The 24201-nt window shown below is 76.0% G+C and overlaps 2 protein-coding genes across 2 annotated transcripts in view; both read right to left on the minus strand.

The window, feature by feature from the left end:
* btbd9 (BTB (POZ) domain containing 9) overlaps window positions 1-4898 on the minus strand; it is a 260082-nt gene extending 255184 nt beyond the window's left edge. Inside the window, exon 1 of the mRNA XM_078212112.1 lies at window positions 4685-4898. Coding sequence (XP_078068238.1) covers window positions 4685-4881 — 197 coding nt within the window. The 5' untranslated portion in view covers window positions 4882-4898. The remainder of the gene's footprint in view (window positions 1-4684) is intronic.
* Window positions 4899-4957: 59 nt separating this feature from the next.
* LOC144493935 (phosphofurin acidic cluster sorting protein 2-like) overlaps window positions 4958-24201 on the minus strand; it is a 410987-nt gene continuing 391743 nt past the window's right edge. The window contains exon 25 of the mRNA XM_078213510.1: window positions 4958-4965. Coding sequence (XP_078069636.1) covers window positions 4958-4965 — 8 coding nt within the window. The remainder of the gene's footprint in view (window positions 4966-24201) is intronic.

Below are 24201 nucleotides of genomic sequence, written 5' to 3' on the forward strand. Positions count from 1 at the left end.
AGGTCCTCCTCCTCCAGAGTGCTCCTCTTCTGAGCTAGCCTTGCCCTGGCCCCCAGCTCAACCCCAGCCTCAGAAATTGCTGACCTACTGTTTGGTTCCCCACCCCCCTGCCACACTAGTTTAAATCCTGCCGAAACACTCGAGCAAAACTCCCAGCCAGGATATTTGCTCCCTTCCAGTTAAGGTGTAACCCATCCTTTCTGTACAGTTGCCATCCTGACTTGAAGATTTCCCAGGTATCTATGAATTTAAAACCCTCCCTCTTGCACCAGTCCTTTAGCCACGCGTTCAACTGTAGAATCTCCCTGTTCCGAGCCTCACTTGCACTCGACACCGGGAGCAGTCCAGAGATTGCTACCCTGGAGGCCTTACTTTTTAGCCTAGCACCCAACTCCCTGAATTTCTCTCGTATGACCCCCCTGCTCTTCCTACCTACATCATTTTCACCAATGTGTATAATCACATCTGTTTGACTACCTTCCTTTTTAAATATGCTTCCTACCCTCTCGGAGACATCCAGTACCCCGGCACCAGGGAGGCAGACTACCATCCTGGATTCTCGTTCACTCCCACAGAAGCGCCTGTCCGTGCCTCTAACCATTGCGTCCCCCACAACTATCGCTCTCCTAAACCCCTTCTTTCCCTTCCGGACCCCTGAGACTGTCTCCGTGGAGGCGATCTGGTCCTCGTGGCTTACCCCTGGAGGGTCATTCCCCCTCCACAGAATCCAAAACAATATACCTATTTTGGAGGGGGACAACCACAGGGGATCCCTCCACAGACTGCTCACTCCCTTCCCTTCTCCCATCTGGTGCCCATCCCTTTCTTTTATGGGAGACTGCCACTGGGTTACTTTCTGGCACATCACCCTTCTGACTATTACCCCTCCTAACTGTGACCCACGTGTCTTCCTTCCGAGACCCTGGTGTCACTACCTGACTATAACTTTTATCTATTAATCTCTCATTTTCCCTAACTAAACTGAGTTCATCTAGCCTCAGCTCCAGCTCCCTTACACGATCCTTCAGGAGTTGCAGTTCCACACATCTGGCACAGATATGGACTTCCGGGAGGCAAGTTGTCTCCAGGAACTCCCACATCCCACACCGAATGCAGTATACGGGCCTCCCACTCATACCAGCCATGTCCTTTTTAGTTTTTTGGAAATAAAACGAAAAAAGGGGGTGTAACAGAAGAAAAACAAATAACCTTCCTCACCTCTGCCGAAGCCCTGTGAGCCAAAGCCCTTACAGCTCACACTCTGCTCCCTGCTCACTCCACTGCCTGCTCCAGACGCTGCCCGCTCAGAAGTGTGGCCTGCTTTTAAACCCTCCAAAAAACCTTCCCCAGTTTGCTCCTGGGCCTACTCCCTGTTTTGAAAAAAAAACCTCCCTTTTAACTTAGCCCTTTTTAAACCTTCCCCAGGCTGCTCCTGGGCCTACTCCCTGTTTTGAAAAAAAACCTCCGATTTGTAAGCCAAATTTAACTGAAAAATAAATAAATAAAATACAGACACAATCGTTCTTACCCTCAGCCTGCTCCTGTGGAACAATGAACAATCTTTTCACACAGGGGGTGGTGAGTGTCTGGAACAAGCTGCCAGGGTAGTAGTAGAGGCGGGTACAATTTTGTCTTTTAAAAAGCATTTAGACAGTTACATGGGTACGATGGGTATAGAGGGATATGGGCCAAATGCGGGCAATTGGGACTGGCTTAGGGCTTTAAAAAAAAGAGTGGCATGGACAAGTTGGGCCGAAGGGCCTGTTTCCAAGCTGGAAATCTCTATGACATTAGAGATATTCGTTCAGAGTTATACATTATAGAACATAGAACATAGAAAGCCACAGCACAAACAGGCCCTTCGGCCCACAAGTTGCGCTGATCATATCCCTACCTCTAGGCCTATCTATAGCCCTCAATCCCATTAAATCCCATGTACTCATCCAGAAGTCTCTTAAAAGACCCCAACGAGTTTGCCTCCACCACCACCGACGTCAGCCGATTCCACTCACCCACCACCCTCTGAGTGAAAAACTTACCCCTGACATCTCCTCTGTACCTACCCCCCAGCACCTTAAACCTGTGTCCTCTCGTAGCAACCATTTCAGCCCTTGGAAATAGCCTCTGAGAGTCTACCCTATCCAGACCTCTCAACATCTTGTAAACCTCTATCAGGTCACCTCTCATCCTTCGTCTCTCCAGGGAGAAGAGACCAAGCTCCCTCAACCTATCCTCATAAGGCATGCCCCCCAATCCAGGCAACATCCTTGTAAATCTCCTCTGCACCCTTTCAATGGCTTCAACATCTTTCCTGTAATGAGGTGACCAGAACTGCGCGCAGTACTCCAAGTGGGGTCTAACCAGGGTCCTATAAAGCTGCAGCATTATCTCCCGACTCCTAAACTCAATCCCTCGATTAATGAAGGCTAGTACGCCGTACGCCTTCTTGACCGCATCCTCCACCTGCGAGGCCGATTTAAGAGTCCTATGGACCCGGACCCCAAGGTCCTTCTGATCCTCTACACTGCTAAGAATGGTACCCTTCATATTATACTGCTGCTTCATCCCATTGGATCTGCCAAAATGGATCACCACACACTTATCCGGGTTGAAGTCCATCTGCCACTTCTCCGCCCAGTCTTGCATTCTATCTATGTCTCGCTGCAACTTCTGACATCCCTCCAAACTATCCACAACACCACCTACCTTGGTGTCGTCAGCAAACTTACCAACCCATCCCTCCACTTCCTCATCCAGGTCATTTACGAAAATGACAAACAGCAAGGGTCCCAGAACAGATCCCTGGGGCACTCCACTGGTCACTACCAGTCAACCATTATAGTGGTTGTTGTGTTTCTTGTTTGCAATTGATAACAGTTCTGGCTAATTTTCTGACTATACATGTTAACTAAATTCATAAATAAACTTTGTTTGATAAAAGTTCCCTCGTGGGTCACTTGAATTATACCTGAAGTGAAACATCTCATGCTTATCCTAACCAAATTCAAATGCAAAACTAATCATTCAGGTGGGCTCCATAAAACACTTTGGAGTTTCTAACCTGAACCATAACAGCATCCTGACTTGGAATTACATGACCATTCACTGAGTAAAATTGATGAAGCTCTCTTTCTAACAGCACTATGGTAATGCCTACACCACTTGGATTGCATCAGTTCATTTTTTAAAAATAAATTTAAAGTAATTTTGAAGTGAAATTGGAGCTGGGCGGCACGGTAGCACAGTGGTTAGCACTGCTGCTTCACAGCTCCAGGGACCTGGGTTCGATTCCCGGCTCGGGTCACTGTCTGTGTGGAGTTTGCACATTCTCCTCGTGTCTGCGTGGGTTTCCTCCGGCTGCTCCGGTTTCCTCCCACAGTCCAAAGATGTGCGGGTTAGGTTGATTGGCCGTGCTAAAAAAATTGCCCCTTAGTGTCCTGAGATGGGTAGGTTAGAGGGATTAGCGGGTAAATATGTAGGGATATGGGGGTAGGGCCTGGGTGGGATTGTGGTCGGTGTAGACTTGATGGGCCGAATGGCCTCTTTCTACACTGTAGGGTTTCTATGATTTCTATGATTCTATGAAGAGAATTGGTGAAAATAACTAGAAAGAAGGTTTCAGAAATAAAAGTGCAAATTGTTAATTTTTTCATTTTCTGATGGAAGTTGAGCATTGCTGGCTAAGCCAGATGTTGTTACGCATCCCTCGAGAAGTTGGTGGTGAGTTACTTTCTCAAATACAACTAAGTAGCTTGTTGGACCATTTCAGAGGGAAGTCAAGAGCCAACGACATTGGAGACACATGTAGGCGAGAGCCAGTAAAGGCAGCAAATAATAAAAACAAACATATTGTGGATACTCTAACTCTGAAATAAAAACAGAAAATACTGGATAAACTCAGCAAATTGGGCAGCCCTTGTGGAGAGAGCAACCGAGGGAATGTTTCGAATCTGCATCACTCTTAGAAACAGAAACAGAGAAACTAGAAGCAGGAGGAGGCCATTCAGCCCTTCAAGCCTGCTCCATCATTCATTTTGATCATGGCTGATCATCAAATTCAATATCCTGATCCCCCCTTCCCCCATATCCCTCGATCCCTTTAGCCCCAAGAGCGATATCTAATTTCTTCCTGAAATCACACAACGTTTTGGCCTCAACTACTTTCTGTGGGAGGGAATTCCACATATTCACCACCCTCTGGGTGAAGAAATTTCTCCTCACCTCAGTTCTGAAAGGTTTACCCCTTATCCTCAAACTCTGACCCCTGGTTCTGGACTCCCCCACCATCGGGAACATTCCTTCTGAATCTACCCTGTCTAACCCTGTTAGAATTGTATACGTTTCTATGAGATCCCCTCTCACTCTTCTAAACTCCAGTGAATATAATCCTAACCGACTTAGTCTCTCCTCATGCGACAGACCTGCCGTCCCAGGAACTGGACTGGATTGCAGGACAGCAGATATTCCTCCCGAAAGGATATTAGTGAATCTGATGGGTTTTTATGACAAGACGAGAGCAGAATGATCACTTTTACTGATCACCGTCTTTCTCTAGCACATTTCTTAATGGAATTCAAATTCTCAATTTTCCATGTGGGATTCAAACACATTTGGTGGGTGATTTATCCAGTAATAAAACAACCAAAGTTTCCATCACATTATCTATAAGTCATTCCGAACCCACCTACTATCTCTGTCCCAGAGCAGCATGCGAATGTGATTCAAAATTGATGCATGGCCCAATTTCACCTCAATCCCTGAACGACAGTCCTCATCAATCGGGTGTCGGGAGAAGCCATGATCCAAATCGTAATTCTGAGTGTCGCCATCAAGCAGAGCTGCTTTCAGCTCACCCCCAATAACCTGTGCACCGTATTTCATTGCTGCAATGTTCTCATCAGGGACTGTGGAAACAAAATGGAGTGGATTAATCAGAACCACTGGTTCAGTATTCGATTCAGCAAACTGGAGCCAAAGAGGGAGAGCGTGGGGAGATGGAAAGAGGGCACGGGGGAGGGAGGGAGGGCGCAGAGAGGGAGGAAGGGCAATGGGGGAGGGAGGGAGGGTGCGGGGGAGGGAGGGCGCAGGGGACAGAGGGAGGGCGATGGGGGAGGGAGGGCGATGGGGGAGGGAGGGCGATGGGGGAGGGAGGGCGCGGAGGAGGGAGGGAAGGCGTGGGGAGGGAGGGAAGGCGTGGGGAGGGAGGGAGGGCGAGGGGGAGGGTGGGTGCGGGGGAGGACGCGGGGGAGAGAGGGAGGGAGGGTGGGGGGTGGGGAGGGCGGGGGGGGAGGGAGGGAGGGCAGCGGGGAGGGAGGGGCGGGGCAGGGAGGGAGGGAGGGGGCGGGGAGGGAGGGCGCGGGAAGGGAGGGCGCGGGAAGGGAGGGCGCGGGAAGGGAGAGAGAGCGCATGGGGAGAAGGAGGGAGAGCGCGGGGGGGAGGGCGCGGGGGGCAGGGCCCGGGGGGGAGGGCCCGGGGGGGAGGGCGCGGGGGGGAGGGCGCGGGGGGGAGGGCATGGGGTGTAGGGCGCAGGGGGGGAGGGCGCGGGGGGAGGGCGCGGGGGGAGGGCCCGGGAGGGAGGGTGCGGGGGGGAGGGTGCGGGGGGAGGGCACGGGGGGGAGGGCGCGGAAGGGACGGGGGTGGGGACGGCACGGGGAGGAGGGGGCGAGGGGAGGGCGCGGGGGGAGGGCGCAGGGCAGGGCGCGGGGGCAGGGCGCTGGGGAGGGCGCTGGGGGAGGACGCGGGGGGAGGGCGCGGGGGGAGGGCGCGGGGGGAGGGCGCGGGGGGAGGGCGCGGGGGGAGGGCGCGGGGGGAGGGCGCGGGGGGAGGGCGCGGGGGGAGGGCGCCGGGGGAGGGCGCCGGGGGAGGGCGCCGGGAGTGGGCGCGAGGGGAGGGCGCGGGCGGAGGACGCGGGGGCAGGGCGCTGGGGCAGGGCGCTGGGGCAGGGCGCTGGGGCAGGGCGCTGGGGCAGGGCGCTGGGGGAGGGCGCGGGGGGAGGGCGCGGGGGGAGGGCGCGGGGGGAGGGCGCGGGTGGAGGGCGCAGGGGGTGGGCGCGGGCGGAGGGCACGGGCGGAGGGCGCGGGGGGAGGGCGCGGGGGGAGGGCGCGGGGGGAGGACGCGGGGGGAGGGCGCGGGGGGAGGGCGCGGGGGGGAGGGCGCAGTGGGAAGGCGCGGGGCGAGGGCGCGGGGGGAGGACGCGGGGGGGAAGCACGGGGGGAGGGCGCGGGGGGGGAGGGCGCGGGGGGGAGGGCGCGGGGTGGGAGGGCGCGGGGGGAGGGCGCGGGTGGGAGGGCGCGGGTGGGAGGGCGCGGGTGGGAGGGCGCGGGGGGAGGGCGCGGGGGGGGGCGCGGGGGGAGGGCGCGGGGGGAGGGCGCGGGGGGAGGGCGCGGGGGGAGGGCGCGGGGGGAGGGCGCGGGGGGAGGGCGCGGGGGGAGGACGCGGGGGGAGGACGCGGGGGGGAGGGCGCGGGGGGGAGGGCGCGGGGGGGAGGGCGCGGGGGGGAGGGCGCGGGGGGGAGGGCGCGGGGGGGAGGGCGCGGAAGGGACGGGGGTGCGGACGGCATGGGGAGGATGGGGCGGGGGGAGGGCGCGGGGGCAGGGTGCGGGGGGAGGGCGCGGGGGGAGGGCGCGGGTGGAGGGCGCGGGGGGAGGACGTGGGGGGGAGGGCGCGGGGGGGAGGGCGCGGAAGGGACGGGGGTGCGGACGGCATGGGGAGGAGGGGGCGGGGGGAGGACGCGGGGGCAGGGTGCGGGGGGAGGGCGCGGGGGGAGGGCGCGGCTGGAGGGCGCGGGTGGGGGGCGCGGGTGGAGGGCGCGGTGGGAGGGCGCCGGGAGTGGGCGCGAGGGGAGGGCGCGGGCGGAGGGCGCGGGCGGAGGGCGCGGGCGGAGGGCGCGGGGGGAGGGCGCGGGGGCAGGGCGCGGGGGCAGGGCGCTGGGGCAGGGCGCTGGGGCAGGGCGCTGGGGGAGGGCGCTGGGGGAGGACGCGGGGGGTGGGCGCGGGCGGAGGGCGCGAGGGGAGGGCGCGGGCGTAGGGCGCGGGGGGAGGGCGCGGGGGGAGGACGCGGGGGGAGGACGCGGGGGGAGGACGCGGGGGGAGGGCGCGGGGGAAGGACGCGGGGGGAGGACGCGGGGGGAGGACGCGGGGGGAGGGCGCGGGGGCAGGGCGCGGGGGCAGGGCGCTGGGGCAGGGCGCTGGGGCAGGGCGGTGGGGGAGGACGCGGGGGGAGGGCGCGGGGTGAGGGCGCTGGGGGAGGGCGCGGGGGGAGGGCGCGGGGGGAGGACGTGGGGGGGAAGCACGGGGGGAGGGCGCGGGGGGAGGACGCGGGGGGAGGGCGCGGGGGGAGGGCGCGGGGGGAGGGCGCGGGGGGAGGGCGCGGGGGGAGGGCGCGGGGAGAGGGCGCGGGGGGAGGACGCGGGGGAGGGCGCGGGGGGAGGGCGCAGGGGGAGGGCGCGGGCGGAGGGCGCGGGGAGAGCGCGGGTGGAGGGTGCGGGGGGAGGGCAGCACGGAGTGGGAGGGCGCGGGGAGGGCGCGGGGGGAGGGTGCGGGGAGAGGGCGCGGGGAGAGGGCGCGGGGGGAGGACGCGGGGGGAGGACGCGGGGGGAGGGCGCGGGGGGAGGGCGCGGGGGGAGGGCGCGGGGGGAGGGCGCGGGGGGAGGGCGCGGGGGGAGGGCGCGGGGGGAGGGCGCGGGGGGAGGGCGCGGGGGGAGGGCGCGGGGTGAGGGCGCGGGGAGAGCGCGGGGGGAGGGTGCGGGGGGAGGGTGCGGGGGGAGGGCAGCACGGAGTGGGAGGGCGCGGGTGGAGTGGGCGGGAGCAGTGGGGAGGGGGAGGGCGCGCCGGGAGGGTGCGGGCGCGCGGTGCAAGGGGAGGGCACGGGGGGGAAGGGGTGTTCGCGGCGTGAGGGGGAGGGCGCGGTGGGAGGGGGAAGGCGCGGGGGAAGGGGCAGGGCATGGGCGCAGGGGGAGGGCTTGGCGGGAGGTGGGCGGCGTGCGGGTAGAGGGTGGTATGGAGGGCGCGGGGTGGACGCTGGGGGGAGGGGCAGGGAGTGGGGGGAGAGGGAGGGCACGGGGGAGGGGGTGGTGTGGAGGGCGTGGGGGAGGGGGAGGGCGCTGGGTGGACGGGGAAGGAATGTGGGGAGGGGAGGGCACGGGGATGGGGGAGGGCACGGGGGAGGAGGAGGCACGGGGTGAGGGCGCGGGGGCAGGGCGCGGGGGGCAGGGCGCGGGGGGGTAGGACGTGGGGGAGAGGGTGCGGGGGGGGGAGGGCGCCGGGGAGGGAGGAAGGGCGCCGGGGATGGAAGAAGGGCGAGGGGGAGGGAGGGAGGGCGCGGGGGAGAGAGGGAGAGCGCGGGGGAGAGAGGGAGAGCGCGGGGGAAATAGGGAGAGCGCAGGGGAGAGAGGGAGAGCGCGGGGGAGAGAGGGAGAGCGCGGGGGAGAGAGGGAGAGCGCGGGGGAGAGAGGGAGAGCGCGGGGGAGAGAGGGAGAGCGCGGGGGAGAGAGGGGGAGCGCGGGGGAGAGAGGGGGAGCGCGGGGGAGAGAGGGAGAGCGCGGGGGAGTGAGGGAGAGTGCAGGGGAGAGAGGGCGCGGGGGCGAGGGCGAGGGGGGGGAGGGCGCGGGGGGGAGGGCGCGGGGGGAGGGCGCGGGGGCGAGGGCGCGGGGGGAATGGCGGGGGGAGAGGGCGCGGGGGGAGGGCACGGAAGGGACGGGAGGGGGGGACGGTGCGGGGGGGGAGGGCGCGGGGGGAGGGCGCGGGGGCAGGGCATGGGGGGAGGGCGTGGGGTGTGGGCGCGGGGGCAGGGCGCTGGGGGAGGGTGCGGGGGGAGGGTGCGGTGGGGGCGCGGGGGGGCGGTGCGGGGGGAGGGTGCGGTGGGTGCGGTGCGGGGGGAGGGTGCGGGGGGAGGGCGCGGGGGGAGGGCGCGGGGGGAGGGCGCGGGGGGTGGGCGCGGGGGGAGGGCGCGGAGGGTGGGCGCGGGGGGAGGGCGCCGGGGGTGGGCGCGAGGGGAGGGCGTGGGGGTGAGGGCGCGGGGGGGGGGGAGAGGGAGAGTGCGGGGGGGAGAGGGAGAGCGCGGGGGAGAGAGGGAGAGCGCGGGGGAGAGAGGGAGAGCGTGGGGAGTGGGTCACGGGGAGGGAGGGAGAGCGCTTGGGGGAGAATGAGATAGAGCGCAGGGGGAGGACGCGGGGGGGAGAGCGCGGGGGGTAGGGCGCGGGGGGTAGGGCGCGGGGGGGGAGGGCGCGGGGGGGAGGGCGCGGGGGTGGGAGGGCGCGGGAGGAGGGTGCGGGAGGAGGGCGCGGGGGGAGGGCGCGGGGGGAGGACGCGGGGGGAGGGCGCGGGGGGTGGGCGCGGGGGGAGGGCGCGGAGGGTGGGCGCGGGGGGAGGGCGCCGGGGGTGGGCGCGAGGGGAGGGCGTGGGGGTGAGGGCGCGGGGGGGGGGGAGAGGGAGAGTGCGGGGGGGAGAGGGAGAGCGCGGGGGAGAGAGGGAGAGCGCGGGGGAGAGAGGGAGAGCGCGGGGAGTGGGTCACGGGGAGGGAGGGAGAGCGCTTGGGGGAGAATGAGATAGAGCGCAGGGGGAGGACGCGGGGGAGAGAGCGCGGGGGGTAGGGCGCGGGGGGTAGGGCGCGGGGGGGAGGGCGCGGGGGTGGGAGGGCACGGGAGGAGGGTGCGGGGGGGAGGGCGCGGGGGGGAGGGCGCGGGGGGGAGGGCGTGGGGGGTGGGAGGGCGCGGGAGGAGGGCGCGGGGGGGAGGGCGCGGGGGGAGGGCGCGGGGGGGGAGGGCGCGGGGGGAGGGCGCGGGGGGTGGGCGTGGGGGGAGGGCGCCGGAGGTGGGCGCGAGGGGAGGGCGTGGGGGTGAGGGCGCGGGGGGGGGGGGAGGGCGCAGGGGGGGGGGAGGGCGCGGGGGGGGGGGGAGGACCCGGGAGTGAGGGCGCAGGGGGATGGCGCGGGGGAGGAGGGTGCGGGGGGGAGGGCGCGGGGGGGAGGGCGCGGGGGGGAGGGCGCGGGGGGAGGGCGCGGGGGTAGGGCGCGGGGGTAGGGCGCGGGGGGCAGGGCGCGGGGGGGAGGGCGCGGGGGGGAGGGCGCAGGGGGTGGGCGCCGGAGGTGGGCGCGAGGGGAGAGCGTGGGGGTGAGGGCGCGGGGGGGGGAGGGCGCAGGGGGGGGGGGAGGGCGCGGGGGGGGGGAGGGCCCGGGGGTGAGGGCGCAGGGGGGGAGGGCGCGGGGGGGGAGGGCGCGGGGGGGGAGGGTGCGGGGGGGGAGGGCGCGGGGGGAGGGCGCGGGGGGAGGGCGCGGGGGGAGGGTGCGGGGGGAGTGCGCGGGGGGAGGGCGCGGGGGGAGGGTGCGGGGGGAGGGCGCGTGGGGAGGACGCGGGGGGGAAGCACGGGGGGAGGGCGCGGGGGGGGGACGCGGGGGGAGGGCGCGGGGGGAGGGCGCGGGGGGAGGGCGCGGGGAGAGGGCGCGGGGGAGGACGCGGGGGAGGGCGCGGGGGGAGGGTGCGGGGGGAGGGCGCGGGGAGAGGGCGCGGGGGGGACGCGGGGGGAGGTCGCGGGGGGAGGGCGCGGGGGGAGGGCGCGGGGGGAGGTCGCGGGGGGAGGGTGCGGGGGGAGGGCAGCACGGAGTGGGAGGGCGCGGGTGGGGTGGGCGGGAGCAGTGGGGAGGGGGAGGGCGCGCGGAAGGGGAGGGCGCGCCGGGAGGGTGTGGGCGCGCGGGGCAAGGGGAGGGCACGGGGGGAAGGGGTGTTCGCGGCGTGAGGTGGAGGGCGCGGTGGGAGGGGGAAGGCGCGGGTGAAGGGGCAGGGCATGGGCGCAGGGGGAGGGCGTGGCGGGAGGTGGGCGGCGTGCGGGTAGGGGGTGGTATGGAGGGCGCGGGGTGGACGCTGGGGGGAGGGGCAGGGAGTGGGGGGAGAGGGAGGGCACGGGGGAGGGGGTGGTGTGGAGGGCGTGGGGGAGGGGGAGGGCGCTGGGGGGACGGGGAAGGAATGTGGGGAGGGGGAGGGCACGGGGGTGGGGGAGGGCACGGGGGAGGGGGAGGGCACGGGGGGAGGGCGCGTGGGCAGGGCGCGGGGGGCAGGGCGCGGGGGGGAGGACGTGGGGGAGAGGGTGCGGGGGGGGAGGGCGCCGGGGAGGGAGGAAGGGCGCCGGGGAGGGAGGAAGGGCGAGGGGGAGGGAGGGAGGGCGCGGGGGAGAGAGGGAGAGCGCGGGGGAGAGAGGGAGAGCGCGGGGGAAATAGGGAGAGCGCAGGGGAGAGAGGGAGAGTGCGCGGGAGAGAGGGAGAGCGCGGGGGTGAGAGGGAGAGCGCGGGGGAGAGAGGGAGAGCGCGGGGGAGAGAGGGAGAGCGCGGGGGAGAGAGGGAGAGCGCGGGGGAGAGAGGGGGAGCGCGGGGGAGAGAGGGGGAGCGCAGGGGAGAGAGGGAGAGCGCGGGGGAGTGAGGGAGAGTGCAGGGGAGAGAGGGCGCGGAGGCGAGGGCGAGGGGGGGAGGGCGCGGGGGCGAGGGGGGGGAGGGCGCGGGGGCGAGGGCGCGAGGGGGAATGGCGGGGGGAGGGCGCGGGGGAGGGCACGGAAGGGACGGGAGGGGGGGGACGGTGCGGGGGGGAGGGCGCGGGGGGAGGGCGCGGGGGCAGGGCATGGGGGGAATGGCGGGGGGGGAGGGCGCGGGGGGAGGGCACGGAAGGGACGGGAGGGGGGACGGTGCAGGGGGGGAGGGCGCGGTGGGAGGGCGCGGGGGCAGGGCATGGGGGGTGGGCGTGGGGGGTGGGCGCGGGGGGAGGGCGCGGGGGAGGGCGCGGGGGGAGGGCGCGGGGGGAGGGTGCGGTGGGGGCGGTGCGGGGGGAGGACGTGGGGGGGAAGCACGGGGGGAGGGCGCGGGGGGAGGACGCGGGGGGAGGGCGCGGGGGAGGGCGCGGGGGGGAGGGCGCGGGGGGAGGCCGCGGGGGGAGGGCGCGGGGAGAGGGCGCGGGGGGAGGACGCGGGGGAGGGCGCGGGGGGAGGGCGCAGGGGGAGGGCGCGGGCGGAGGGCGCGGGGAGAGCGCGGGTGGAGGGTGCGGGGGAGGGCAGCACGGAGTGGGAGGGCGCGGGGAGGGCGCGGGGGGAGGTTGCGGGGAGAGGGCGCGGGGAGAGGGCGCGGGGGGAGGACGCGGGGGGAGGACGCGGGGGGAGGGCGCGGGGGGAGGGCGCGGGGGGAGGGCGCGGGGGGAGGGCGCGGGGGGAGGGCGCGGGGGGAGGGCGCGGGGGGAGGGCGCGGGGGGAGGGCGCGGGGGGAGGGCGCGGGGGGAGGGCGCGGGGTGAGGGCGCGGGGAGAGCGCGGGGGGAGGGTGCGGGGGGAGGGTGCGGGGGGAGGGCAGCACGGAGTGGGAGGGCGCGGGTGGAGTGGGCGGGAGCAGTGGGGAGGGGGAGGGCGCGCCGGGAGGGTGCGGGCGCGCGGTGCAAGGGGAGGGCACGGGGGGGAAGGGGTGTTCGCGGCGTGAGGGGGAGGGCGCGGTGGGAGGGGGAAGGCGCGGGGGAAGGGGCAGGGCATGGGCGCAGGGGGAGGGCTTGGCGGGAGGTGGGCGGCGTGCGGGTAGAGGGTGGTATGGAGGGCGCGGGGTGGACGCTGGGGGGAGGGGCAGGGAGTGGGGGGAGAGGGAGGGCACGGGGGAGGGGGTGGTGTGGAGGGCGTGGGGGAGGGGGAGGGCGCTGGGTGGACGGGGAAGGAATGTGGGGAGGGGAGGGCACGGGGATGGGGGAAGGCACGGGGGAGGAGGAGGCACGGGGTGAGGGCGCGGGGGCAGGGCGCGGGGGCAGGGCGCGGGGGGTAGGACGTGGGGGAGAGGGTGCGGGGGGGGGAGGGCGCCGGGGAGGGAGGAAGGGCGCCGGGGATGGAGGAAGGGCGAGGGGGAGGGAGGGAGGGCGCGGGGGAGAGAGGGAGAGCGCGGGGGAGAGAGGGAGAGCGCGGGGGAAATAGGGAGAGCGCAGGGGAGAGAGGGAGAGCGCGGGGGAGAGAGGGAGAGCGCGGGGGAGAGAGGGAGAGCGCGGGGGAGAGAGGGAGAGCGCGGGGGAGAGAGGGAGAGCGCGGGGGAGAGAGGGGGAGCGCGGGGGAGAGAGGGGGAGCGCGGGGGAGAGAGGGAGAGCGCGGGGGAGTGAGGGAGAGTGCAGGGGAGAGAGGGCGCGGGGGCGAGGGCGAGGGGGGGGAGGGCGCGGGGGGGAGGGCGCGGGGGGAGGGCGCGGGGGCGAGGGCGCGGGGGGAATGGCGGGGGGAGAGGGCGCGGGGGGAGGGCACGGAAGGGACGGGAGGGGGGGACGGTGCGGGGGGGGAGGGCGCGGGGGGAGGGCGCGGGGGCAGGGCATGGGGGGAGGGCGTGGGGTGTGGGCGCGGGGGCAGGGCGCTGGGGGAGGGTGCGGGGGAGGGTGCGGTGGGGGCGCGGGGGGGCGGTGCGGGGGGAGGGTGCGGTGGGTGCGGTGCGGGGGGAGGGTGCGGGGGGAGGGCGCGGGGGGAGGGCGCGGGGGGAGGGCGCGGGGGGTGGGCGCGGGGGGAGGGCGCGGAGGGTGGGCGCGGGGGGAGGGCGCCGGGGGTGGGCGCGAGGGAGGGCGTGGGGGTGAGGGCGCGGGGGGGGGGAGAGGGAGAGTGCGGGGGGGAGAGGGAGAGCGCGGGGGAGAGAGGGAGAGCGCGGGGGAGAGAGGGAGAGCGTGGGGAGTGGGTCACGGGGAGGGAGGGAGAGCGCTTGGGGGAGAATGAGATAGAGCGCAGGGGGAGGACGCGGGGGGGAGAGCGCGGGGGGTAGGGCGCGGGGGGTAGGGCGCGGGGGGGAGGGCGCGGGGGGAGGGCGCGGGGGTGGGAGGGCGCGGGAGGAGGGTGCGGGAGGAGGGCGCGGGGGGAGGGCGCGGGGGAGGACGCGGGGGAGGGCGCGGGGGTGGGCGCGGGGGGAGGGCGCGGAGGGTGGGCGCGGGGGGAGGGCGCCGGGGTGGGCGCGAGGGGAGGGCGTGGGGGTGAGGGCGCGGGGGGGGGGGAGAGGGAGAGTGCGGGGGGGAGAGGGAGAGCGCGGGGGAGAGAGGGAGAGCGCGGGGGAGAGAGGGAGAGCGCGGGGAGTGGGTCACGGGGAGGGAGGGAGAGCGCTTGGGGAGAATGAGATAGAGCGCAGGGGGAGGACGCGGGGGAGAGAGCGCGGGGGTAGGGCGCGGGGGGTAGGGCGCGGGGGGAGGGCGCGGGGGGAGGGCGCGGGGGTGGGAGGGCACGGGAGGAGGGTGCGGGGGGAGGGCGCGGGGGGGAGGGCGCGGGGGGGAGGGCGTGGGGGTGGGAGGGCGCGGGAGGAGGGCGCGGGGGGAGGGCGCGGGGGGAGGGCGCGGGGGGGAGGGCGCGGGGGGAGGGCGCGGGGGGTGGGCGTGGGGGGGAGGGCGCCGGAGGTGGGCGCGAGGGGAGGGCGTGGGGGTGAGGGCGCGGGGGGGGGGGGAGGGCGCAGGGGGGGGGGAGGGCGCGGGGGGGGGGGGAGGACCCGGGGGTGAGGGCGCAGGGGGATGGCGCGGGGGAGGAGGGTGCGGGGGGGAGGGCGCGGGGGGAGGGCGCGGGGGGAGGGCGCGGGGGGAGGGCGCGGGGGTAGGGCGCGGGGGTAGGGCGCGGGGGCAGGGCGCGGGGGGGAGGGCGCGGGGGGGAGGGCGCAGGGGGTGGGCGCCGGAGGTGGGCGCGAGGGGAGAGCGTGGGGGTGAGGGCGCGGGGGGGGGAGGGCGCAGGGGGGGGGGGGAGGGCGCGGGGGGGGAGGGCCCGGGGGTGAGGGCGCGGGGGGGGAGGGCGCGGGGGGGGAGGGCGCGGGGGGGGAGGGTGCGGGGGGGGAGGGCGCGGGGGGGAGGGCGCGGGGGGGAGGGCGCGGGGGGGAGGGCGCGGGGGGGAGGGCGCGGGGGGGAGGGCGCGGGGGGAGGGCGCGGGGGAGGGCGCGGGGGGAGGGCGCGGGGGGGAGGGCGCGGGGGGGAGGGCGCGGGGGGGAGGGCGCGGGGGGAGGGCGCGGGGGGCAGGGCGCGGGGGGAGGGCGCGGGGGGGAGGGCGCGGGGGGAGGGCGCGGGGGGGAGGGCGCGGGGGGAGGGCGCGGGGGGGAGGGCGCGGGGGGAGGGCGCGGGGGGGAGGGCGCGGGGTCAGGGCGTGGGGGGAGGGCGCTGGTGAAGGGCGCTGGGGGAGGACGCGGGGGGAGGACGCGGGGTGAGGGCGCGGGGGGAGGGCGCGGGGGGAGGGCGCGGGGGGAGGGCGCGGGGGAGGGCGCGGGGGGAGGGCGCGGGGGGAGGACGCGAGGGGAGGACGCGGGGGGAGGACGTGGGGGGAGGACGCGGGGGGAGGACGCGGGGGGAGGGCGCGGGGGGAGGGCGCGGGGGAGGGCGCGGGGGGAGGGTGCGGGGGGAGTGCGCGGGGGGAGGGCGCGGGGGAGGGTGCGGGGGGAGGGCGCGTGGGGAGGACGCGGGGGGGAAGCACGGGGGGAGGGCGCGGGGGGGGACGCGGGGGGAGGGCGCGGGGGGAGGGCGCGGGGGGAGGGCGCGGGGAGAGGGCGCGGGGGGAGGACGCGGGGGAGGGCGCGGGGGGAGGGTGCGGGGGGAGGGCGCGGGGAGAGCGCGGGGGGAGGGTGCGGGGGGAGGGCAGCACGGAGTGGGAGGGCGCGGGAGGGCGCGGGGAGGGCGCGGGGGGAGTGTGCGGGGGGAGGGCGCGGGGAGAGGGCGCGGGGGGGGACGCGGGGGGAGGTCGCGGGGGGAGGGCGCGGGGGGAGGGCGCGGGGGAGGTCGCGGGGGGAGGGTGCGGGGGGAGGGCAGCACGGAGTGGGAGGGCGCGGGTGGGGTGGGCGGGAGCAGTGGGGAGGGGGAGGGCGCGCGGAAGGGGAGGGCGCGCCGGGAGGGTGTGGGCGCGCGGGGCAAGGGGAGGGCACGGGGGGAAGGGGTGTTCGCGGCGTGAGGTGGAGGGCGCGGTGGGAGGGGGAAGGCGCGGGTGAAGGGGCAGGGCATGGGCGCAGGGGGAGGGCGTGGCGGGAGGTGGGCGGCGTGCGGGTAGGGGGTGGTATGGAGGGCGCGGGGTGGACGCTGGGGGGAGGGGCAGGGAGTGGGGGGAGAGGGAGGGCAGGGGAGGGGTGGTGTGGAGGGCGTGGGGGAGGGGGAGGGCGCTGGGGGGACGGGGAAGGAATGTGGGGAGGGGGAGGGCACGGGGGTGGGGGAGGGCACGGGGGAGGGGGAGGGCACGGGGGAGGGCGCGTGGGCAGGGCGCGGGGGGCAGGGCGCGGGGGGGAGGACGTGGGGGAGAGGGTGCGGGGGGGGAGGGCGCCGGGGAGGGAGGAAGGGCGCCGGGGAGGGAGGAAGGGCGAGGGGGAGGGAGGGAGGGCGCGGGGGAGAGAGGGAGAGCGCGGGGGAGAGAGGGAGAGCGCGGGGGAAATAGGGAGAGCGCAGGGGAGAGAGGGAGAGTGCGCGGGAGAGAGGGAGAGCGCGGGGGTGAGAGGGAGAGCGCGGGGGAGAGAGGGAGAGCGCGGGGGAGAGAGGGAGAGCGCGGGGGAGAGAGGGAGAGCGCGGGGAGAGAGGGGAGCGCGGGGGAGAGAGGGGAGCGCAGGGGAGAGAGGGAGAGCGCGGGGGAGTGAGGGAGAGTGCAGGGGAGAGAGGGCGCGGAGGCGAGGGCGAGGGGGGGAGGGCGCGGGGGCGAGGGCGAGGGGGGGGAGGGCGCGGGGGCGAGGGCGCGAGGGGGAATGGCGGGGGGGAGGGCGCGGGGGGAGGGCACGGAAGGGACGGGAGGGGGGGACGGTGCGGGGGGGAGGGCGCGGGGGGAGGGCGCGGGGGCAGGGCATGGGGGGAATGGCGGGGGGGGAGGGCGCGGGGGGAGGGCACGGAAGGGACGGGAGGGGGGACGGTGCGGGGGGGGAGGGCGCGGTGGGAGGGCGCGGGGGCAGGGCATGGGGGGTGGGCGTGGGGGGTGGGCGCGGGGGAGGGCGCGGGGGGAGGGCGCGGGGGGAGGGTGCGGTGGGGGCGGTGCGGGGGAGGACGTGGGGGGAAGCACGGGGGGAGGGCGCGGGGGGAGGACGCGGGGGAGGGCGCGGGGGGAGGGCGCGGGGGGAGGGCGCGGGGGGAGGGCGCGGGGGAGGCGCGGGGAGAGGGCGCGGGGGGAGGAGCCGGGGGAGGGCGCGGGGGGAGGGCGCAGGGGGAGGGCGCGGGCGGAGGGCGCGGGGAGAGCGCGGGTGGAGGGTGCGGGGGGAGGGCAGCACGGAGTGGGAGGGCGCGGGGAGGGCGCGGGGGGAGGGTGCGGGGAGAGGGCGCGGGGAGAGGGCGCGGGGGGAGGACGCGGGGGGAGGACGCGGGGGGAGGGCGCGGGGGGAGGGCGCGGGGGGAGGGCGCGGGGGGAGGGCGCGGGGGAGGGCGCGGGGGGAGGGCGCGGGGGGAGGGCGCGGGGGGAGGGCGCGGGGGAGGGCGCGGGGTGAGGGCGCGGGGAGAGCGCGGGGGGAGGGTGCGGGGGGAGGGTGCGGGGGGAGGGCAGCACGGAGTGGGAGGGCGCGGGTGGAGTGGGCGGGAGCAGTGGGGAGGGGGAGGGCGCGCCGGGAGGGTGCGGGCGCGCGGTGCAAGGGGAGGGCACGGGGGGGAAGGGGTGTTCGCGGCGTGAGGGGGAGGGCGCGGTGGGAGGGGGAAGGCGCGGGGAAGGGGCAGGGCATGGGCGCAGGGGGAGGGCTTGGCGGGAGGTGGGCGGCGTGCGGGTAGAGGGTGGTATGGAGGGCGCGGGGTGGACGCTGGGGGGAGGGGCAGGGAGTGGGGGAGAGGGAGGGCACGGGGAGGGGGTGGTGTGGAGGGCGTGGGGGAGGGGGAGGGCGCTGGGTGGACGGGGAAGGAATGTGGGGAGGGGAGGGCACGGGGATGGGGGAGGGCACGGGGGAGGAGGAGGCACGGGGTGAGGGCGCGGGGGCAGGGCGCGGGGGGCAGGGCGCGGGGGGGTAGGACGTGGGGGAGAGGGTGCGGGGGGGGGGAGGGCGCCGGGGAGGGAGGAAGGGCGCCGGGGATGGAGGAAGGGCGAGGGGGAGGGAGGGAGGGCGCGGGGAGAGAGGGAGAGCGCGGGGAGAGGGAGAGCGCGGGGGAAATAGGGAGAGCGCAGGGGAGAGAGGGAGAGCGCGGGGGAGAGGGAGAGCGCGGGGGAGAGAGGGAGAGCGCGGGGGAGAGAGGGAGAGCGCGGGGGAGAGAGGGAGAGCGCGGGGGAGAGAGGGAGAGCGCGGGGGAGAGAGGGGAGCGCGGGGGAGAGAGGGGGAGCGCGGGGGAGAGAGGGAGAGCGCGGGGGAGTGAGGGAGAGTGCAGGGGAGAGAGGGCGCGGGGGCGAGGGCGAGGGGGGGGAGGGCGCGGGGGGAGGGCGCGGGGGGAGGGCGCGGGGGCGAGGGCGCGGGGGGAATGGCGGGGGGAGAGGGCGCGGGGGGAGGGCACGGAAGGGACGGGAGGGGGGACGGTGCGGGGGGGGAGGGCGCGGGGGGAGGGCGCGGGGGCAGGGCATGGGGGGAGGGCGTGGGTGTGGGCGCGGGGGCAGGGCGCTGGGGGAGGGTGCGGGGGGAGGGTGCGGTGGGGGCGGCGGGGGGGCGGTGCGGGGGGAGGGTGCGGTGGGTGCGGTGCGGGGGGAGGGTGCGGGGGGAGGGCGCGGGGGGAGGGCGCGGGGGGAGGGCGCGGGGGGTGGGCGCGGGGGGAGGGCGCGGAGGGGTGGGCGCGGGGGAGGGCGCCGGGGGTGGGCGCGAGGGGAGGGCGTGGGGTGAGGGCGCGGGGGGGGGGGGAGAGGGAGAGTGCGGGGGGGAGAGGGAGAGCGCGGGGGAGAGAGGGAGAGCGCGGGGGAGAGAGGGAGAGCGTGGGGAGTGGGTCACGGGGAGGGAGGGAGAGCGCTTGGGGGAGAATGAGATAGAGCGCAGGGGGAGGACGCGGGGGGGAGAGCGCGGGGGGTAGGGCGCGGGGGGTAGGGCGCGGGGGGGGAGGGCGCGGGGGGAGGGCGCGGGGGTGGGAGGGCGCGGGAGGAGGGTGCGGGAGGAGGGCGCGGGGGGAGGGCGCGGGGGGAGGACGCGGGGGGAGGGCGCGGGGGGTGGGCGCGGGGGGAGGGCGCGGAGGGTGGGCGCGGGGGAGGGCGCCGGGGGTGGGCGCGAGGGGAGGGCGTGGGGGTGAGGGCGCGGGGGGGGGGGAGAGGGAGAGTGCGGGGGGAGAGGGAGAGCGCGGGGAGAGAGGGAGAGCGCGGGGGAGAGAGGGAGAGCGCGGGGAGTGGGTCACGGGAGGGAGGGAGAGCGCTTGGGGGAGAATGAGATAGAGCGCAGGGGGAGGACGCGGGGAGAGAGCGCGGGGGGTAGGGCGCGGGGGGTAGGGCGCGGGGGGAGGGCGCGGGGGGGAGGGCGCGGGGGTGGGAGGGCACGGGAGGAGGGTGCGGGGGGAGGGCGCGGGGGGAGGGCGCGGGGGGGAGGGCGTGGGGGGTGGGAGGGCGCGGGAGGAGGGCGCGGGGGGGAGGGCGCGGGGGAGGGCGCGGGGGGAGGGCGCGGGGGGAGGGCGCGGGGGGTGGGCGTGGGGGGAGGGCGCCGGAGGTGGGCGCGAGGGGAGGGCGTGGGGGTGAGGGCGCGGGGGGGGGGGGAGGGCGCAGGGGGGGGGGAGGGCGCGGGGGGGGGGGGAGGACCCGGGGGTGAGGGCGCAGGGGGATGGCGCGGGGGAGGAGGGTGCGGGGGGGAGGGCGCGGGGGGGAGGGCGCGGGGGGGGAGGGCGCGGGGGGAGGGCGCGGGGGTAGGGCGCGGGGTTAGGGCGCGGGGGGCAGGGCGCGGGGGGGAGGGCGCGGGGGGGAGGGCGCAGGGGTGGGCGCCGGAGGTGGGCGCGAGGGGAGAGCGTGGGGGTGAGGGCGCGGGGGGGGGAGGGCGCAGGGGGGGGGGGAGGGCGCGGGGGGGGGAGGGCCCGGGGGTGAGGGCGCAGGGGGGAGGGCGCGGGGGGGAGGGCGCGGGGGGGAGGGTGCGGGGGGGAGGGCGCGGGGGGAGGGCGCGGGGGGAGGGCGCGGGGGGGAGGGCGCGGGGGGGAGGGCGCGGGGGGGAGGGCGCGGGGGGAGGGCGCGGGGGGAGGGCGCGGGGGGAGGGCGCGGGGGGGAGGGCGCGGGGGGGAGGGCGCGGGGGGGAGGGCGCGGGGGGGAGGGCGCGGGGGGCAGGGCGCGGGGGGGAGGGCGCGGGGGGGAGGGCGCGGGGGGGAGGGCGCGGGGGGGAGGGCGCGGGGGGGAGGGCGCGGGGGGGAGGGCGCGGGGGGGAGGGCGCGGGGTCAGGGCGTGGGGGGAGGGCGCTGGTGAAGGGCGCTGGGGGAGGACGCGGGGGGAGGACGCGGGGTGAGGGCGCGGGGGGAGGGCGCGGGGGGAGGGCGCGGGGGGAGGGCGCGGGGGGAGGGCGCGGGGGGAGGACGCGAGGGGAGGACGCGGGGGGAGGACGCGGGGGGAGGACGCGGGGGGAGGACGCGGGGGGAGGGCGCGGGGGGAGGGCGCGGGGGAGGGCGCGGGGGGAGGACGCGAGGGAGGGCGCGGGGGGAGGACGCGAGGGGAGGACGCGGGGGGAGGACGCGGGGGGAGGACGCGGGGGGAGGACGCGGGGGAGGGGCGCGGGGGGAGGGCGCGGGGGAGGGCGCGGGGGGAGGGTGCGGGGGGAGTGCGCGGGGGGAGGGCGCGGGGGGAGGGTGCGGGGGGAGGGCGCGTGGGGAGGACGCGGGGGGAAGCACGGGGGGAGGGCGCGGGGGGGGGACGTGGGGGGAGGGCGCGGGGGGAGGGCGCGGGGGGAGGGCGCGGGGAGAGGGCGCGGGGGGAGGACGCGGGGGAGGGCGCGGGGGGAGGGTGCGGGGGGAGGGCGCGGGGAGAGCGCGGGGGGAGGGTGCGGGGGGAGGGCAGCACGGAGTGGGAGGGCGCGGGGAGGGCGCGGGGAGGGCGCGGGGGGAGTGTGCGGGGGGAGGGCGCGGGGAGAGGGCGCGGGGGGGGACGCGGGGGGAGGTCGCGGGGGGAGGGCGCGGGGGGAGGGCGCGGGGGGAGGTCGCGGGGGGAGGGTGCGGGGGGAGGGCAGCACGGAGTGGGAGGGCGCGGGTGGGGTGGGCGGGAGCAGTGGGGAGGGGGAGGGCGCGCGGAAGGGGAGGGCGCGCCGGGAGGGTGTGGGCGCGCGGGGCAAGGGGAGGGCACGGGGGGAAGGGGTGTTCGCGGCGTGAGGTGGAGGGCGCGGTGGGAGGGGGAAGGCGCGGGTGAAGGGGCAGGGCATGGGCGCAGGGGGAGGGCGTGGCGGGAGGTGGGCGGCGTGCGGGTAGGGGGTGGTATGGAGGGCGCGGGGTGGACGCTGGGGGGAGGGGCAGGGAGTGGGGGGAGAGGGAGGGCACGGGGGGAGGGGGTGGTGTGGAGGGCGTGGGGGAGGGGGAGGGCGCTGGGGGGACGGGGAAGGAATGTGGGGAGGGGGAGGGCACGGGGGTGGGGGAGGGCACGGGGGAGGGGGAGGGCACGGGGGGAGGGCGCGTGGGCAGGGCGCGGGGGGCAGGGCGCGGGGGGAGGACGTGGGGGAGAGGGTGCGGGGGGGAGGGCGCCGGGGAGGGAGGAAGGGCGCCGGGGAGGGAGGAAGGGCGCCGGGGAGGGAGGAAGGGCGAGGGGGAGGGAGGGAGGGCGCGGGGGAGAGAGGGAGAGCGCGGGGGAGAGGAGGGAGAGCGCGGGGGAAATAGGGAGAGCGCAGGGGAGAGAGGGAGAGTGCGCGGGAGAGAGGGAGAGCGCGGGGTGAGAGGGAGAGCGCGGGGGAGAGAGGGAGAGCGCGGGGGAGAGAGGGAGAGCGCGGGGGAGAGAGGGAGAGCGCGGGGGAGAGAGGGGGGAGCGCGGGGGAGAGAGGGGGAGCGCAGGGGAGAGAGGGAGAGCGCGGGGGAGTGAGGGAGAGTGCAGGGGAGAGAGGGCGCGGAGGCGAGGGCGAGGGGGGGAGGGCGCGGGGGCGAGGGCGAGGGGGGGGAGGGCGCGGGGGCGAGGGCGCGAGGGGAATGGCGGGGGGGAGGGCGCGGGGGGAGGGCACGGAAGGGACGGGAGGGGGGGGACGGTGCGGGGGGGAGGGCGCGGGGGGAGGGTGCGGGGGCAGGGCATGGGGGAATGGCGGGGGGAGGGCGCGGGGGAGGGCACGGAAGGGACGGGAGGGGGGGACGGTGCGGGGGGGGAGGGCGCGGTGGGAGGGCGCGGGGGCAGGGCATGGGGGTGGCGTGGGGGGTGGGCGCGGGGGGAGGGCGTGGGGGGAGGGCGCGGGGGAGGTGCGGTGGGGGCGGTGCGGGGGAGGGTGCGGTGGGGGCGCGGGGGGGCGGTGCGGGGGGAGGGCGCGGGGGGAGGGCGCGGGGGGAGGGCGCGTGGGGGGGAGGGTGCGGGGGGGGAGGGCGCGGGGGGGAGGGCGCGGGGGGGAGGGCGCGGGGGGGAGGGCGCGGGGGGAGGGCGCGGGGGGGAGGGCGCGGGGGGGCGCGGGGGGAGGGCGCGGGGGGGAGGGCGCGGGGGGAGGGCGCGGGGGGGAGGGCGCGGGGGGGAGGGCGCGGGGGGCAGGGCGCGGGGGGAGGGCGCGGGGGGGAGGGCGCGGGGGGAGGGCGCGGGGGGAGGGCGCGGGGGGGAGGGCGCGGGGGGAGGGCGCGGGGGGGAGGGCGCGGGGTCAGGGCGTGGGGGAGGGCGCTGGTGAAGGGCGCTGGGGGAGGACGCGGGGGGAGGACGCGGGTGAGGGCGCGGGGGGAGGGCGCGGGGGGAGGGCGCGGGGGGAGGGCGCGGGGGAGGGCGCGGGGGAGGGCGCGGGGGGGGGAGGACGCGGGGGGAGGACGCGGGGGAGGACGCGGGGGGAGGACGCGGGGGGGAGGCGCGGGGGAGGGCGCGGGGGGAGGGCGGGGAGGGCGCGGGGGGAGGGTGCGGGGGGTGGGGGCGCGGGGGAGGGGCGCGGGGGGAGGGTGCGGGGGGAGGGCGCGTGGGGAGGACGCGGGGGGGAAGCACGGGGGGAGGGCGCGGGGGGGGACGCGGGGGGAGGGCGCGGGGGGAGGGCGCGGGGGGAGGGCGCGGGGAGAGGGCGCGGGGGAGGACGCGGGGGAGGGCGCGGGGGGAGGGTGCGGGGGGAGGGCGCGGGGAGAGCGCGGGGGGAGGGTGCGGGGGGAGGGCAGCACGGAGTGGGGAGGGCGCGGGGAGGGCGCGGGGAGGGCGCGGGGGAGTGTGCGGGGGGAGGGCGCGGGGAGAGGGCGCGGGGGGGGACGCGGGGGGAGGTCGCGGGGGGAGGGCGCGGGGGGAGGGCGCGGGGGGAGGTCGCGGGGGGAGGGTGCGGGGGAGGGCAGCACGGAGTGGGAGGGCGCGGGTGGGGTGGGCGGGAGCAGTGGGGAGGGGGAGGGCGCGCGGAAGGGGAGGGCGCGCCGGGAGGGTGTGGGCGCGCGGGGCAAGGGGAGGGCACGGGGGGAAGGGGTGTTCGCGGCGTGAGGTGGAGGGCGCGGTGGGAGGGGGAAGGCGCGGGTGAAGGGGCAGGGCATGGGCGCAGGGGGAGGGCGTGGCGGGAGGTGGGCGGCGTGCGGGTAGGGGGTGGTATGGAGGGCGCGGGGTGGACGCTGGGGGGAGGGGCAGGGAGTGGGGGGAGAGGGAGGGCACGGGGGAGGGGGGTGGTGTGGAGGGCGTGGGGGAGGGGGAGGGCGCTGGGGGGACGGGGAAGGAATGTGGGGAGGGGGAGGGCACGGGGGTGGGGGAGGGCACGGGGGAGGGGGAGGGCACGGGGGAGGGCGCGTGGGCAGGGCGCGGGGGGCAGGGCGCGGGGGGGAGGACGTGGGGGAGAGGGTGCGGGGGGGAGGGCGCCGGGGAGGGAGGAAGGGCGCCGGGGAGGGAGGAAGGGCGAGGGGGAGGGAGGGAGGGCGCGGGGGAGAGAGGGAGAGCGCGGGGGAGAGAGGGAGAGCGCGGGGGAAATAGGGAGAGCGCAGGGGAGAGAGGGAGAGTGCGCGGGAGAGAGGGAGAGCGCGGGGGTGAGAGGGAGAGCGCGGGGGAGAGAGGGAGAGCGCGGGGGAGAGAGGGAGAGCGCGGGGGAGAGAGGGAGAGCGCGGGGGAGAGAGGGAGCGCGGGGGAGAGAGGGGAGCGCAGGGAGAGAGGGAGAGCGCGGGGGAGTGAGGGAGAGTGCAGGGGAGAGAGGGCGCGGAGGCGAGGGCGAGGGGGAGAGGGCGCGGGGGCGAGGGCGAGGGGGGGGGAGGGCGCGGGGGCGAGGGCGCGAGGGGGAATGGCGGGGGGGGAGGGCGCGGGGGGAGGGCACGGAAGGGACGGGAGGGGGGGACGGTGCGGGGG

Source organism: Mustelus asterias, chromosome 5 (assembly GCF_964213995.1).
Source record: "Mustelus asterias chromosome 5, sMusAst1.hap1.1, whole genome shotgun sequence".
Taxonomy (NCBI): Eukaryota; Metazoa; Chordata; class Chondrichthyes; order Carcharhiniformes; family Triakidae; genus Mustelus; species Mustelus asterias.